General features: G+C 45.8%; 1 protein-coding gene across 1 annotated transcript in view; it reads left to right on the forward strand.

The window, feature by feature from the left end:
- Nucleotides 1-7,533, forward strand: part of IMPA2 (inositol monophosphatase 2) — a 42,536-nt gene extending 35,003 nt beyond the window's left edge. Inside the window, exons 6-8 of the mRNA XM_028089328.2 lie at nt 4,894-5,002; nt 5,745-5,896; nt 6,986-7,533. Coding sequence (XP_027945129.1) covers nt 4,894-5,002; nt 5,745-5,896; nt 6,986-7,101 — 377 coding nt within the window. The 3' untranslated portion in view covers nt 7,102-7,533. The remainder of the gene's footprint in view (nt 1-4,893; nt 5,003-5,744; nt 5,897-6,985) is intronic.
- The last annotated feature ends 9,894 nt before the right edge of the window (nt 7,534-17,427 follow it).

Raw genomic sequence — 17,427 nt, forward strand, 5'->3', positions numbered from 1 at the left:
AATGCTGCACATTCACTTGGGGCTTCAGGTTCTAACCCTGTGCCCCTGAGCACCTTTTCCCCACACTCTGTCTCTCCCCCGGCCCCCACCAAACCACCAACCTTTCATCTGTCTAGTACTTACTTTTTTTTTCTAGTACTTATGTTTTTAAGTTAAATAGAATTAAATTTTATTTTCATATGAGTAGCTGTTAATGGTCTATAAGAAGTCTGAAAGAATTAGGACATGTGTGTAAAAATACCCACTGGTGTAAGTGCTGTCACGGGGGCTCTGTGTTCAGCAAAAGCAGTTTGTGTTCATAGGGGATGTTTCCCAGACGTTAAAGCATGATCAACTCCTTTTCCATGAGTACATATTTTGGTGTCTACAAATGACTTCTTCTCTTACCTTTAAGTTGTAAAATTTCTCTTAAGACAACACTATTCTTTGATACTTGGGGTATTTTAACCTTGCTCAGCCAGAACAAGGGTTTTCAAACTGTTGGAAGTCTATTAATGGACGATTTTTTTCATCCTAAAATCTGTTGAAAAAGTATACAGAGATAACCTACTTCAAAATTTTTGGATTTTTTTTTTTTGTGGCAAAATATATATAACATAAAATTTGTCATTTAAAATGTGTAATTTTGGGTGTGCCTGCGTGGCTCAGTCGTTAAGCATCTGCCTTTGGCTCAGGTCATGGTTCCAGGGTCCTGGGATCGAGCCCCACATCGGGCTCCCTGCTCGGCAGGAAGCCTGCTTCTCCCTCTCCCACTCCCCCTGCTTGTGTTCCCTCTCTCTTGTTCTCTCTCTCTTTCAAATAAATAAAATAAAATCTTAAAAAAATAAATAAAATGTGTAATTTAGTGTGCCTGGGTGGCTCAGTTGGTTAAGCAACTTCCTTCGACTCAGGTCATGATCCCAGAGTCCCGGGATCGAGCCCCGCATCGGGCTCCCTGCTCAGTGCGGAGCCTGCTTCTCCATCTGACCCTCATGCCTCTCATGCTGTTTCTCTCTCTCTCTTTCTCTGTCTCTCAAATAAATAAATAAAATCTTAAAAAAAATAAAATGTGTAATTTAGTGGCATTAATTACATTTACAGTGTTTTCCAACCATCACTACCATCTGTTTCCAAAATTTTTTCTCTCCAAATGAAACTCTCTACCCATTAAGCAATACCCCCCCCACAAACACACCCATGAAATTACAGAATATTTTAAATTAAGAAATATATACATGGGGGGGTGCCTGGGTGGCTCAGTGGGTTGAGCGTCTGACTCTTGATTTTGGCTCAGGCCATGATCTCAGGGTCGTGGGATCACCCCGCCTCAGCTCCGCACTCAGCAGGGAGTCTACTTGGGATTTTTTCCCTCTCCCTCTGTGCTCCCTCTGCTCACTCATGCTCTTTCTCTCTAAAATGAATAAATCTTTAAAAAATACATATATATGTTAGCATTTGATTGAGCTAAAATATGGTAAATATAGTATAAGGGATAACAAAATGCAAAAATCAGTGATTATGGGTAGCTAGAAATAATCATAAGATGATAAATATTGTTTTGTCTGTGGCAAAATAAAACCATAGAGACCATTTTGCCTGTAGGTGGCAGCACTCAGGCTTCCTTTTTCCTTGTTCTTGATGTCATTTGGGAAAAAATATTAGCCAGAGTGAGAAAGAATGGATACATTGCAGCGGGAGAGGGAAGAACTGGATACAGAGATATTTCCTCACAGATTTGAAAACTATGGGAAGAAATCCTTTCTTTCACATAATCACTGGACAAGCTTGAGTTTAAGTCTGGCCTCACCACCTAAGGGCCGCATGACCTCGGGCAGGTCACTTTAGGCTTGGTTTCCCCACCTGTGAAACAAGGGCAGTGCGGTAGTGAAGGCAAAGGAGGAATGGGATCATAAATGTATTGTAAATGGAACAGAGGAATGGAGGCATAAGTAGAAAGTGCTTAGCACTGGCCTGTCTGGAGAGACCAAGAGCTTGGTAAATGTGAGCTGTTTCCACACTTTGCTTAGTTTCCCTTTTTGAAATAGGCTTGTGGGCACTTAGTCTGAAACCCTCTGCTCTTCTTGCACCAGCCCTGCGTGTAGGGGTATCTACTTGTCTGGGCTGGCCCTCCAGGGACTTTTCTCTTCACTCACCCTGCAGCCAGCGCAGCCCTCCGATGAGGACAGATTGGGCTAGGCCTTGGCCTGAACAAGTAGTCAAATTTTTTTAATGAGGTATAATTGCCATATAGCATTACATAGTATCAGGTGTACAGCATCATGATTCAACATGTGTATATATTGCAAGATGATCGTCACAGTAAGTCTAGATAACATCCAAGTAGTCACTTCTTAGGAACCTGATTAAAAGTAGGTGCTTATCTCCCTATCGAAATTGGCTTTCTAGTTCCTGGAAGGAAACTGTCAATGTCTTCCTTAATATCCTCCCAGGGTGACTGAGATCCTGGAGCCAGGAAACGCCTTATATGTAGGGATTATTCTCTTGATCTTAGCTTTCTGAGAAAATCACTCTTGAGGCATATACTGCAGAGTGAGGAATACTGTTAGGGAATTGATAATAGTACAGAATCATACCTTAGTGGGGAGGGGACGATGGTACTACTGATACAGCTTGGGGGGGCCAATTTGGAAAAAAATGATCAAAATCTAAAATATGCATACTCTCAGAAATCCCACTTCTATCATTCTATCCTGAAAACACTATCAACACAGGTGGGCAAACCTATAGAGGAGAAGAGACAGCGTTGTTTATAATAACAGGAGTTGAGAATGTTTATCTGTGGGGGTGGCTGAACCAATGGCAGTCCTTCCACTGAGTGGAACAGCATGTGGCCCCTCATGAGTATGGAATGGTGGAGAAAGATTTACTCGATACGTTGTGTTATCAAACCAGCAAGTAACAGAATGAACTGCTTTTTTAAAGTACAGTGTTTGTGTGTGGGTGTGTGTGGAAGATTTGAAGTTAGATAAGGAAATTAGAAGCAAGATCAGGCAACATGCCCTGCTGCTTCACTTCTGTTTCCCTCCTCGGCCTCCTCTAGGACACCTCGTCCTTTTTAATTTAACAGTCACTCCCCAAATTTCAATATGTTATCTTTCGAGAATGTTTATAACAAAAGAAATATTTATCATTCAGAATTCATCCCCCCCACCAAAAGTGTTATCCCTAGTGATTAGATTCTTACACTAGCCAGCCAAATTCTACTTAACTCTAACATTCATCTCATAAATTTTAAAAATGCTACTAATTTAACAAATCAACCCGAACAAGAAGACTCTTACCAATGTTGCTTTAATGCTAGTGTTTGAAGGAAAGTGCTCATTGCTTCAGTGACTGTTTGTTTAAAGCGCTTATTGTCCCTGGTTCCATTGATGTCATTTTCTTCAAAAGAGGTCTTCTTTCCCTCCCCTGGGAAAATATGTTTTCAGTGTGCAGCCCAGAGAGAGAATCAGGAGCTCGGGCAGTGGCCTGTCCCCAGGGATCCTGGCCGCTCGTGGCCAGAGCCCCTTGCACACACACTGGACACATGGGAGATGCGTCAGTGGCTCAGCTTTGGTGCTGGTGTGCGTGGCAGGGAGTGATTCAGGCCTTGCCTCCTAGGCAGGCAACTGGTGTGGAGCCAAGCGATTTTGAGAAAGTGGTTTAAAGTAGACAACAAGAGCCTCTGATTTAAGAAAAGGGGAAACGGATATAGATTCTGTCTGAGAGGAGGACCGTTATCCGGCCCCTCAGTGAAAGATTTTGCAGGTGTCGACATAGGATTGGACCCATTGAGAGACATAACTTATGGAGTGTGCTTCCCCTCCAGTTCGTGGAGTGGCCTTGTTCTGTTATCTGAATACATTGCTGCGGCTGACTGCTCAGCCAGAAGGCCTGACCAGACATGACAGACTAAGTGTCGTTGTGTTTGGGCCTATAGCAAAGCAAAGACAAACTGCCTGTGACCGCCTGCCCGTGACTCAGGCATGGGAAGGGGGCCCAGGCACATCCCCTGGCACCCTCCGGCCAGCTTCCTGCTCCCGCCCCAGAACCAGCTGCTTGGCCTGAGCTCCCTGCCCCACCCCCCGCCCCTGTCCTGAGGTGGCCATAGGCCACAGGGTTGACCTTCTTTACACCCAGTGGGGTTACTCCTGAGAACTCCCTTTCCAAAGTTGTTATTTAAAAGTTGCTTTCTCCACAGGGATGGTATTTCTATCTTTGTGATCGTAGCAGTTAGAGAAAGGTTTGTATTTTTTTTTTTTAAAGATTCATTTATTTATTTGAGAGAGAGAGAGTGGAGAGGGGCAGAGGGAGAGGGAGAGAGAAACCCAAGCAGGCTTCACACTGAGCATGGAGCCCGACATGGGGCTCAATCTCACAACACCAAGATCAGGCCTGAGTCAAAACCAAGAGTAAGAGGCTTAACTGACGGCACCACTCAGACATCCCTAAAGAAAGGTTTTTAAAGGCAGATGTACTTGATGAGGCTTTTTTTTCTTTTTTGTCTTTCAAACATTGGGTGGTCCCAGTTTGGAGTCATTTTGCTTTTATTTATGACTGAATGATGGTGATTTTCATTAGCCACCTGACTCTTCCAGGTTCTTCAATGCTAACTATCCCTGAAAAGAGAAAGAACTGAGAATCTGCTCCCTCTGAAATCTGAAACAGAAAGCAGCCTTAAAGGAGTGAGGATGGAATAGTCAGGTGCGGGTTTTGTTGACCTCTCTTCACCGTGTCCTTCCGTTTCAACACAGCTATCAGAAAAACTTCGTGGCGTAAACCTCTCAACAGATGGTACTTTCACGAATGGGAAGGAGAGGCAGATACTTGAGGTTTGCTTCAGAGGGAACCCTGACTATTCAGTTAGAACTGAGACTTGATTTTCCTGATCACGGGGCATTCTTTCTACTGCAGATATCTCCAAGGCCTTGGTTCTAACGGAAATTGGCCCCAAACGGGACCCTGCCACTCTGAAATTGTTCCTGAGCAACATGGAGAGGTTACTGCACGCCAAAGCTCACGGGTATGACTTTTCAGTTCCCAGAACACCCCGGGGCCAAAGAGGAAAGTGCCAAACACACAGTCTTGCTCACAGCTCCCCGGGGAGAGAGGAAAAGATCCCCCGTGATGGGAGGTGGCCCACCCGCGCCCCACGCGGACGCCGGGGGAGCCGTGTGTCGCTTCAGCGGCCAGGGTGCTACCTCGTGCAGCCAGCTGTCAGGGAACCGGCAGGAGACCTTTGTTCCTTTCCGATCAGCTTCCAGAAGCCAAGTGACGGACCTTAAGGCCCCCAACCAGCAAATCCTGTGTGGGCTTAGAGCCCTTCAGAAATGACATTACTCCAGCAAATATTCAGGAAAAGTAAATCCAAGTCCAAGTGAATCTGCTCCCACCTCTCACCCTCTCTAGGTCTGTGCTGTACTAGCCCCACGAGGCAGTTTAAATTTAAGGGAAAGGGCGGTAGAGTTAAGACTTGAGTTCTTCAGTTGCAGTGGCCGCATTTCAAGTGCCCAACAACCACGGGTGGCCAGTGACTCCCACCGTGCAGAACGTTTCTATCCTCACAGAAAGTTCTCCTGGGTGGCACTGCTCTGCACCCCAGGTCTTGAATCTAGAACTTATTAGAGAAGCCCCGTGGCTCATGTTTAATGACTGGGAATGCCTGGCAAGGGGGGTGACTTTGGATGACGTCAGCTATTTAAGAGACATCCGACTCGGGCCCAGCGGCACTCACAGGAGCCTTTGCCCCCTTCCCTCTCCTCCAGGGTCCGAGTGATCGGGAGCTCCACCTTGGCGCTCTGCCACCTGGCCTCGGGGGCCGCCGATGCCTATTACCAGTTTGGCCTGCACTGCTGGGACCTGGCTGCTGCCACAGTTATCATTAGAGAGGCAGGTGGCATTGTGATGGACACTTCAGGTGAGCCCCTCCGACCCTCGGCCCGCAGTCCATCCCCAGGGAAATGACGGCAGGGACCAGACCCAGTGTCCCACCAGCCCCAGCGTCTGCCAGATTAGAGCCAGTAATACTACCAGACCAAATGCCCCCCCGCCCCCAGAGTCTGTTGGTGAGAGACCGTGTGAGGACATTGGAAAAGCAGTGGGCCAGTGCCTCGTCAGCTTTTGTGCTTTGCTATGCCACGCCCCAGGGCAGGGAGAGAGACCCCAGGGTCGGGATATGGCCACATAGTGGCAGCACCACCACTGTTCACTTGCGTACACTTGACTGTTTTCTAGCGTGCATGTTCTGACCCCACCAGATCCGATGAGGTGGGCAAAAGAAGCATCACGCTTGCCAACCCGTGAAGAGGAGGCTAGCACCCCCACACCCTGTAACGAAGCACGGGGTCAGCGTGGTGTACGGTGTCAGCACGCTGTGAGGTTTTAGGGGAATGGACCCCAAAAGGTGGCCTGTCCTTCAACTTCAAGGTCCTCATGTCCCAGTGACTGACCCCCTGGGGGCAAATCCCATAGCGTCTCTGCCCCCGTAACTCTGCTTAGCTTCAGGCAGACCCCTCCTAGTCTAACTTTTAGGAACAAGGGGTCTGAGACTGGGTCGATCTTTTTAGATCCCATTCTCTAGCTTTTTAGTCACGACTTGTTAGCCGGCCTGCGCTGGGTTACTGCTCAGACAAGCCCCACCCAGACCTGCTAGGTTGGCACTTCCATCGCATGGGGTCCCTGGTGCCACCCAAGCAGCAGACAGTTGAGAACTCTCCCCTGTCCTGGTCCAGCTGGTCCTGCGAACCTCAGTCCCGATAGCCGGACCTGAGCCTACATTCCCCCAGCGCAGCCTCAACTGCTCTCTTGCTGGGACAGCAGAGCGGGTGCTGAGAGGCTGCACCCTCACTCGGGTCAGGCCCATGTCCAGACCTTGCTGTTTGGTCCCGCCTCGCACCTGGCCCGGGACCTTTGTTTTCCTTGGAATGTGCGTGTGCCAAGTCCTCATTTGGGACTGTTCTGCCTTCTCCAGGAACTCAAGCGCCCTCTCTTCTCTCTCTGTCCTCAGGTGGACCTCTCGACCTCATGTCTTGCAGAGTGGTTGCTGCGGGCACCCGAGAAATGGCGATGCTCATAGCTCAGGCCTTACAGACGATTAACTACGGGCGGGATGATGAGAAGTGAAAGGGAGCAGAGAGGCAGAGAAGTGTGACCCACGGACTGGGCCTTCCCGGGAATGCTGGGGCTGGCGGTGAGCCCCAGGGACGAAGCTGCCTTGAGCGGCCTGCACGCATCAAGTGTCTCTGACAAGCCCCAAAGGGAGGTGTTATGCTAAAGTATGTGGCTTTCTGGTTAAATCCACGTCTTTCACCGGGATGCGGTGTTTAGCTGGTGTCTCTCTTTAATCTCACACAGTCCTTATCAGGCTCGTACAAGTTCTTCTATCAGGGCCAAAACCCCAATCTCGGATGATGTACGTATTAAAAATTCAGTCTCCATTTTTTCCCTCCAGAATGTAAATCTCAGGTAATGTGGCTTTAGAACTGCTGATAAAGCGGACTTGTTCTCAGGCCCTCCCCCATGGTACTTCAGAATGCAATAAATCAAAGTAATGGCGCTCTGCTTATCTGTGTCCCTCCACAAGTGTGTCGCCTGTTTCCCCAAACAACCCACAGCACCCATGGCTGGAGATCCAGGCTCTTTGGGAAAGCTTGCATATTAAAGCCCAAAGTTGGCAGTGTTTGCTCTCTGCTGCCTTTGATAAGCACTGCGAACATGACTTCAGTAATTATTGTGTGTGTGTGTGTTTAAAGATTTTATTTATTTATTTGAGAGAGAGAATGAGATAGAGCATGAGAGGGTCAGAGGGAGAAGCAGACTCCCTGCTGAGCAGGGAGCCCGATGCGGGACTCGAACCCGGGACTCCAGGATCATGACCTGTGTCGAAGGCAGACGCTTAACTATCTGAGCCACCCAGGTGCCCCATCATGTGTGTGTTAATAGAGAAAAGTGAGGCATATGAAAGCTTTAGGAATTTATGCGAGCAAAAATCAACTCCAGTCGGGTAGCACCAAAGCAGAAGTGGCTGGAAGCACTCTGGCCACGGAAGCTGGGAAAAAACTTTCATAGAGAAAAGGCAAAAGCAAAGTAAGGAACTCAGCGATTGACTCTAGTTTGAAACCTCTTAAGACCTGAGCGCAGTGTGACCGTCTAACATGCTGATGGCTGCAAGCATGCGAGACCTTTGAGAGAACATGGCACACCGGACTGACCGTGATCCTATTAGGAGGATAAGACCAGGACACTGAGTAAATAAACTCCTAGCCCTGGTCCCCCGCTGTGAACCAAACCAGTTGGTTTCAAGTAAATCAGAGGATGTATCAGATGAGGTATCAACCTGTGTAGGAGGAGCTTGTTTGTTCATTACTTGCGTTGGAGTTTCTACAAAACCAGGGGTGTTGATCTAGGAACAGCAACGGGCTATTTGCTATGGCACAAGACTCCCCCTTGTTCAGCCAACAAGTAACCTAAAGCAGTCCCATTATCTAAAACCACCGCAGTGACAGAGCCTGGGGACTTGTGTTGTGTAGCCATGGCTGTTAGACGGGTTTGCCAGAGGTAAGGGTAAGTTTCTAATGGTATGTTTGTTTGTAATAACTCCAAGCCAAGGAGGAAGGGACCTTCCAAATGACGCACCTCTGGAGGGGTTAACATCTGCCAGTAAACTTCTTTCAGGTAAATTCACGGGAATGGAACACTGTTGCGTTTCCAAGGTATTATGAAGGGACAATGGAACAGTAAACACAGCAAGGGCACTTTGTCCTTTCACCCTCCAGATGTAGAACACTGCCCAAAACTCCACATGTAAAGGTGTAGCCAGGAGGTACATAAAGGGCTCCCTCGACTATTAGCAATCATAGACCCATTGCCGGGTATAGAGGTGTTGGCATCCTTCATCCAAGACTCACATAGTGTATTATCACATGTTGAAAGGCTGCCCAAATGGATGGGCCTAACAGCAAGCCTACAAATGGTCTGATCAACACTGGCTGTCCTGTAGCATCTTTTGTCTGTGCATTCAGTGAATCCTGTTTTCCCATTCCAGGATTGGGTTAAATTGAGGCAAGAAGGGGTATGTAGATTTAGTATGTTAACTTTATAAAGTGGACCTGCAGGACAATTTAGGCACATAGTGGCCTTCAGGATGTCCTTCAAGTCCTGATTTTGGTTTAGCAAGACGAATCCAGCAGTTGGTTTCCTACAGTAGCTATTGTTCGTGAAATCCTAATTATAGTATTGTCTTCCCACACATTAATAGACAGAAAAGGCAGATAGCAAATAGGCAAAAGGGATAAAGGTTTCATACTGGAGATGAAGATTTGGATCCATGATCTTGGGAGAGTTGTCCACCCCAAGCGTCATATGATTCTGAGGAAGAACCTCTGTGGTCAATTTTAACTTCACATCTCTGGCTGATATATAGTTCCGAGAGTCCGGAGGAGCCCTTTCAACTATGAGCTGTGGACCCAGGGTTCAAGTTCCTGAAGTTAGGCTGCCATCTGGGTAGTGAGGAGAACCTGGTATGGTCCCTTCTACTGAGGTTCAAGGGCAGTCTTTCTTAGGTGTCATTTCCAAAATGACCCACCCTCCAGGTTCTAAGTTGTGGAAGGTTCAGCCATCTGCAGGAGGGTCATGAAAAGCTTCCTTTACCTGGTAGAAATATACTTTGGCATAATACATTAAAGCTTTACAATACTGAGTCATACCAGAATTTATGAGTACAGAAGACACATGTGGTTCTATCATCAAAGGCATAGGTCTTCCTATTACTATTTCATGAAATGTTAATTTGTGCTTTCCCGTAAGTGTCGATCTCATTGCCATCAAAACCAATGGTAGAACTTCTGGCCAGGGCGGTCCAGTCGATTCTGTTAATTTAGCTTTAGTTTTAAGTTACCATGTGTCCATTCAACTTTACTGGATGACTGAGAATAGTAAGGACAGTAGTAAGACCATTGTGTTAGCAGCACCCTATTTGTTTAATTATTTGCCCAATGAAATGAGTTCCCCATCACTGGAGGTCTCTCTGGGGATACCCCATAAAGAAAATTGTCTTTTCTAAGCGTGTCTTAGCCGTGGGTGTGGCATCAGCCCTTCTGTAAGGTTTTAGTCTGTCCTGAGAAAATGCAAACAATGACAAGGACATATTGATAAGCCATTTGTAAGTGTTCAAATGGCCCCGAAGATGGTAGAATGCTCCATCTAATGGGCCATCTTAATGGTCTTTCCAGGGTTAGGGGTTTGGTCAATCAGACATTGCGATCTTGGAGCAGTCTCCCACCAATACTTTTTCATAACTTAGGTCATTTTCTTCTGTGCCATGTTGAGTTGCAGAAGGTAGCACTTCTAGTAATGGCATTTTTAAGGACTTGGGAAGAACCAGGAGGCCATCCAGGCCCTCATCTAATATTAAATTTGCACACTTGGTCTCAACATTTGTCGTTCCAGCTCAAGTGCCTGATTTGACTTTTACATAGATTATCATAAATAATTTGGTTAAAATCAGTCTTAGGAACTCATTCAAGTTGTATATTGGAACAGTTTTAGTGCTGGCTGATTTCGCATCGAAGTCCACTAGAGCACTTCCCTGATACTCAGGTTCTATCTTCTAGTATGAACTTCATTTTTAATCATTCCAATTCAGTCAGGCAATAGAATGGCAGAGAGCAGTTCATTTACTCTGAGTCCAGTTTTCCAGAAGTGAGGAACTCTGTTTCTGTCATGGAGCAAAGGCAAAGACCACCCCAAAGGCATATGTGCTAGAGGTATCTTTGGGTGGCTAATAAGTGAGGGCATCCAACTCTGCTGGTTCCTGCTTGATACTGCCCTCCTGCATTCTTAGCGTAGGACCCATTGACGAAGAGTATCAAATCTGGGTTTTCTAATGATTTGTCCTGTAAGTCATACGAAGGGTCAAGAACCGTGACACCACATCTACACGTTTACACAGATCCGTACCATCATCAGGCCAGGGCAGCAGGCTTGAGTGAGTTGCAGCACTATAGACAGAGGTTAGAAGGTGAAGGGAGAAGACTCTCACAAGATGTTCGTCTACTTGCTGAAAATGTTGAATCTGATCGCAGTGTAATAGACTCTGACCAGCGTGAGGTACTTGTAATATTAGGTCATGTTCTAATACCGGGTCAGCTGAGGCTCCCCCCCAGTTGAGGCGCTGTGGCTACTGCTTTCTAACAGTTTGGATGTCCTCTGATTCCTGGGTCTACCTGTAAGCTGTAGTCAGCAATAGATCTGTTTTCTCCTCCATGCTCTTGGGTTAGAATTCCTAGAGCCTGGTTATTGCTCTCATGGACAAATAAGGTGAAAGGTATAGTATAATTTGGGAGCCCTAGGGCCGGAGTTTGTTGCAGGGCTAATTTTAGTTGGCTAAAGGCTTGTTCGTGATTAGCTTCCCAGGATAATGGCTCTGGAATTGAGTTCCTTGTAAGCTCATACAGAGGCAATGCAATCAGAGAAAAATGTGGAACCCGAGATCTACAATATCCTGCAAGTTCAGGAAATTGTTATTAGTTGTAGTTCTGGGGAAGTTTTGGGTGGTCTTTATTCTTTTAGGTGAGAGGGAAATGCCTTCTGCGTTCAAATCATGTCTTAGATAGCAGACCTTCTCTTTTGAGAATTGGACTTTTTCCTTGGAAGCCTTACAGCCTTTACAAGCTCATTGCTGTAATAGTTAAACTCAATCTATTTCTGAGTCTTCCCTTAGAGGGAAGCATAGCAATAAGGCATCTACATACCAATGAATATAGCATTCTTGAGGAACTGTAAGATCTTGATATAAAACCCAGGACAAACAGGATGGGGCTTCAGTGACCCCTTGTGGCATTATCATCCAGGTATATTGTTGATTTTTCCAAGATGAATAAATATTGATTCTTGCTGTCAACTGGGATGCTGAAGAAAGCAGAGCAAAGACCCACCACTGTGATCCACTTTACACTAGATAACAAGGTGTTGAGATTTGGAATGACAGGGAACCTTCGGATCACAATTTTATTGATTGCATGCAGATCCTGGACACACCTTGTCCATTTGGTCTTTTAATGGGTAAGATTGGAGCATTACAGGGACTAGTGCATGGGATTCTGAGTCCTTAGTTAAGTCTTCTGTAGTCAGTGAGAGCTCTTCAGGAGATTCTGGTCTTGGTGAATATTGAGACAATTTAGGCAGAGGTTTGGAATGATCTATTTGGATTTCTGTGGGTTCAGCACTTTTAATTTTGCCTTTGTCGGTCAGGGAAGAAGCCCATATGCATTCAGCCACTTCTGAGAGATTGGGACTTTCACACTTTCCAGTCTCCATTTCATCGAGTCCTGCTTGGAGAGAGGGGAGCAGCTCAGGTCATTTTTCCTCCTAGTTAAATTGTGTATGACTCCTCAGTTCAGAAGGGCAGTCTTCTCCTAACAGGTTTATGGGGGCAGTGCCACACAAAAGGAAAGTATGGTTTCCTGGAAATGGCCCTAATATCATCTGGACTGGGTTAGATACAGGTACCCTTTGAATTTGGTGAGAAATCCTTACTACAGAAGTATTTTCTTTACTCTGAAGGATTGGCTATTTTATGAAAGTGGGATTTATTGTTGATAAAGCTTATGCAGACCCACCAATACTGTGTAGGATTCTCCATTGATTTTTATCTTCGTTTCCCCTTGCTCATTTAGAGGTATCATGGGGAGCAGTTTCCTGGAGAATCCCTTGGAACTCCATCAATGCTTATTATTTTGATAATTAAGTTTTTTAAGCCCTCCCCTGATGGAAAAATAGTGTGAATTAATAGGTAAAGGTCTATAAAACAATAGGTTCAGCAGCAGGCCTTCCTTTTTCCAATGCCCTGGTTGTTTATAATGAAGGCAGACATTTAGGGGCTGGTTCAGTTGGTAGAACATACAACTCTTATTCTTGGGGCGGTGAGTTCAAGTCCCGTGTTGGGTGTAGAGATTACATAAAATCTTTTCTAAAAAATTCTAAATTACTCATAAAATTTTCAAGGACTCCCTTTAGTGTTTGGAGAATCTTTGAATCTTCAGCCTTTGACCATGGAGAAAGGTGGTTACATCTGGTATTCCAGGCTCTACGGATGACCTCACTTTAAAAAGCATTGATTTAACCTCTAGCTCATCTTCAGAGTGCAAAGGCAATGGAGTGAAGGGACCCACAGATTCAGAATATTTGGGGAGAGGAGGGTACAGGGAAGGAGCACTCAGACAAGTAACTGTATACCTCTTTTTAGATTCACCACCATATTGCATAAGCTTTTCATTTGCCTTTTGTACAGAATCTTTTAAAGAAACATTTTTTTGATTCATTCATTTTCTTAGAAGCTTCTGCATATCAATAAAAAATGCACTCCTTTGTTTTGGGGGAAATTCAGAACTTTCTTTTCTCTAGAGCACTTCATAAATGGATAAGCTCATCTAGGTTAAAAGTTCCCAATTTGACCACCATAATGCAAGAGGATCCTGGGTATGTATAGTTAGCCAGATGGAGGAGTCCCAGATTGTTTGGACTCAGAGGAACCCATTTTCTCCCCCCATCCCCCCCCCCACTTATTCCCTGAGGCCTCACTTGGTCCAGTCCAGCTTAAGTTGGACCTAGTCTGGCCCTGGACCTGGTGTGGTTTCTTCTGACTGATCCTAGGCCCAGTCTGGAAAAAGAAATGCTCAAGTAAATTCAGAGAGCTCTTTTAAATGTGGAAACTGCAGAGCTCAGTTCTTACCCGCAGCCTCCAGATGCAGTGAGAAAGCAGTGAGCTCACTGGGCTCAACAGGTATCTGCGCCTGGTTGCTCTTTGCTTCTGGGGGCCATGGCGGGCGGGGGGGAGAGATGGTTCACCTTCATATCACACTTCTGACACTAAAACTGTTGAAAGATAAACTGAGGCATGTTAATATTTTAGTCTGAGCAAAAATGGATTCCAACCGGGCAGTGCCAAACTGGAGGTAGTTAAGAGAGATCCACTGACAGGAGTTGGGGGGAAACTTTTATAGAGAAAAGGCAGAAGCAAAGTGAGGAAATAGAGCATAAGGCCTAGCTGGCTGCTTGGGATTGGTGGTCCTCGGGTTTCACTTTTGTAACCTTGAGGCATTTACAGGCTTAGATGGTTTGGTTTGGTTTAGAGCCCCATCGGTCCAATGGCCTCCTTGTTTCATTAACCTAACATGTTAGTATATGAAATCCAAGACATGGGACAAACTGAAGAAACATGAATAACTCAAAAACAGATCTCTGAGAAATTAGGTTGCTTCTGTGATCCATTTATTAATGAGGAGAAATTATTTTCTGGGCTTTATTTTTCCCTCTGTAGGAGATGGAATTACAAGGATGTTCGCTGACTAGCCAGGTATCCTTTCTGAAGTTTAAGAATTGGGAAAGTCAGGGGCCCCTGGGTGGCTCAGTTCGTTAAGCGTCTGGCTCTTGATCTCAGGCTCCTGAGTTCAAGCCCCAGGTTGGGCTCCATGCTGGGCCTGGAGCCTACTTTAAAAAAAAAAGAGAGAGAAGGTCAGGCTTAAGATGGAGAAAACTGCAACCTGCCCTTTTTCCCTCATGTTCCTAATTTACCATCAATGCCAACAAATATGGAGTATTTGGGAGCCTCCGTGGCATTTGCTGTCTCTGGCTCCTAAAATTCAGAGGTTGGCCTGTACAATAACCCCTGCTACTTTCATCAGACCGTACCCATGAGGAGTCCTCCACAAGCCCCAGGCTGACCCCAAGGTGTCTCCTCTCTCGACACTGGTGAACCCTTCACTGCTGACTCCCCCACACCACCTGCCTCTCCTCTCACATGCAAGCTGCATGCAGGCCCCCCGCTCAAGGCAAAGAGTAGAGCACCCAGTGAACTTCCCCAGAGGATTAGTCCCTTTGTGAGTCAGTTACCCAGATGCCTACCACCACTTCCCCTTGGGTTATTAATTGGTAAATTTGCTATCAAAAAGGAGTTTCCTTTTCTGATCTGAATGGGGTGATCAAGTGAACCCCCAAAAGGTGCACAGTTCAAGGGCTCAGATGTGAGGACTGGGATCTCCTTTGGGACTAAGGAGTCTAATGTGCAGGCCCCCCCCCCCACTTCTGATACCTGCAGGAAGTTGGCACATGGCATACAGGGCCATAGAACTTCAGGGCCAAGGGCCTTAGCTACTTGAAGTTCTGCCACCCCTGGGAGTCTCAAGTGTCCTGCATGCCCTGCTGACCAGCATTCAGCCTCTTGCTGAACCCCAGGAGAGGCACACCATTCCTCCAGAGAGCACCCCCACACCAAGATCTTTCATATCATTAAAACGTTCTATGTTCAAGTTAATTTGGAGCAACTGAAATATGTAAGCACTCACGAAGTTTTTCTGAATGACTTTAGTTTTAATACATTTTAAAGATTAATGACATACGGGTGCCTGGGTGGCTCGGTTGGTTAAGGATCCAACTCTTGATCTCCGCTCAGGTCATGATCTCAAGGTCGTGGGATGGAGCCCTGCGTCGGGGTCTGCGCTCAGCGGGGAATCTGCTTCTCTCCCTCTTCCTCTGCACGCTATCTCACTCTCTCTCTCTCTCTCAAATAGATCTTAAAACCAAAAACGATTAGTGACATAAATGGAAGCAAGCTACTCCAGCTAAGGGGAGCAGGCCATGCAGATCTGGTTGGGGGATGAGCAGAACCGGGCTCCAGGGGACTTCAGAGCCCAGAAGGGAGCCTTCACATTCTTACTAAAAATAGTTATGTAAGCAAATGAGACCCTTTGTAAATTTAATTTTCTAAGTTGTGTAGCTAACTTACTAAGTTTTCCATTAGAGAAGATTGGGGTCACTTTTTTAAATTGCTTTAATGAGTCCCCTCCCTAAAATGTGTCTCTCACCATGAACCGCCCCCGCTGTCGTCACGACAGGCTTCTGTCCTCCGTGTTGAGCAGACACTTAATGACTTGCATGTGAAATACCAAAGACGCAAGCCTTGGGGCTGCCAGAGTCAGGGTGTGTTTCCATTGCCTTAACGAGGAACCTGGAGAAAGGCGAAGAGCTCAGTAGGCTTCAGATATGGATGTGAGATCATTGCTTCATACAAAAACGCCAGAGGTCATAAATGGTATTATTATATTAGGGGCGTGCTCCAAGTACAGCTGTCCCACCATCCTTGCAGTGACCGTGTCCATACTAAATACACGTGAAGGCAGTGGTTAATAAAAGCATGCACAACACACCTGCCCTCTTGGTTCTCCAAGCTTCATGGAAACCGCTGGGCTCTGAGAGCAGCTGTTGGTGTTCAGACCACTGTTTTATCACCTGGGCTCAACACATGCGCTGTTGGAGAGACTGTCTTGTACCCTGACAGTGATCATTTCAAAAAAATTTCCCCAAGTATCAGTCCCCTAATCTGTAGGTTATTTACGTGTACACACAGACAACCTTTAACTGTTTTTATACTGCTTCGAGGGAACCTACTTATGGTACAAAGATAGTAGTAGAAGAGAGCCTTCCTCAAAACCCACGTGTATTGAAAGGAAGAAAGAGAAACTTAAAAGCAATACCAAAATATTAAGGTAACTTAATATTATGGTAAGGTCATTCCGAACATAAATTAGTATCTTTTAGGCATACATTTGTGACCCTGAAAACTGATGTGGGTTATTGAGCATAAATTTTTAATGCTTAAGATTCAAGGGGAAGAGTACAGAAGTGAGTAGCACACTGGACAAGGATCAGAACTGGTTCTGTATTCAACTCCTGGCCCTATGCCAACTAGCCATGTGACCTTGGGCAAACCACTGAAGGAAACCGAGGCCCCACTTGATACCTAACATTTGTGCATTACAGTTCTCCAAGGCTTTTTCTAGATTCTGTTCCCTCAGCCTATGAACTAGTAAAGACCACACCTCGCCCAAGTTCCCAGCAGGAATGGAGAAGAGGTGTGTATTATCCAGCTGAGATAACAAATACATTTTGTTTTTAAGTAACTCTGGGTTCTTTGTGTATTTCCCTAGGTTCACCTTCTTGTGAGCACCTTATCTTAATTACATTTCGTAATAGTCGTGTCTTTGAGGTTACGGAGCCTACTCCAGGTCTGACCACCCTCGAGAAAACCCAGAACTGCTCTAAGTGCTCTGTGCCTGTGCTCCCAGTGCCCTGGTCTCTCCAAGCTACTGACTAGTTCCTGAAGCACAATGACAATCATCTTTGAGGAGGCTGGGTCTTCTTTCCTCTCTGGAAACAGCCCGATTTGCCATTTTATGACTTTGTTGAATGGGACTTTCTAATAAATGGTATGGCTTTTTTGAATGAACGTTTAAAATATATGCTCACGTCTCACCAAATTGTTGATGATCTTCTTAGCCTTAGATTTGCAAAATTTTATTTGCTCAGGATATAGTCAAACAGTTCTGAGTAAAAATGCAGACACACAAAAAATTCCTTACTTTCTTCAACAGCCATTTCGAGGTATAACAATTA

This window comes from Eumetopias jubatus, unplaced genomic scaffold (assembly GCF_037043125.1).
Source record: "Eumetopias jubatus isolate StellerSeaLion01/CBP00866 unplaced genomic scaffold, mEumJub1_p1.0 scaffold_16, whole genome shotgun sequence".
In the NCBI taxonomy this organism is placed as follows: Eukaryota; Metazoa; Chordata; class Mammalia; order Carnivora; family Otariidae; genus Eumetopias; species Eumetopias jubatus.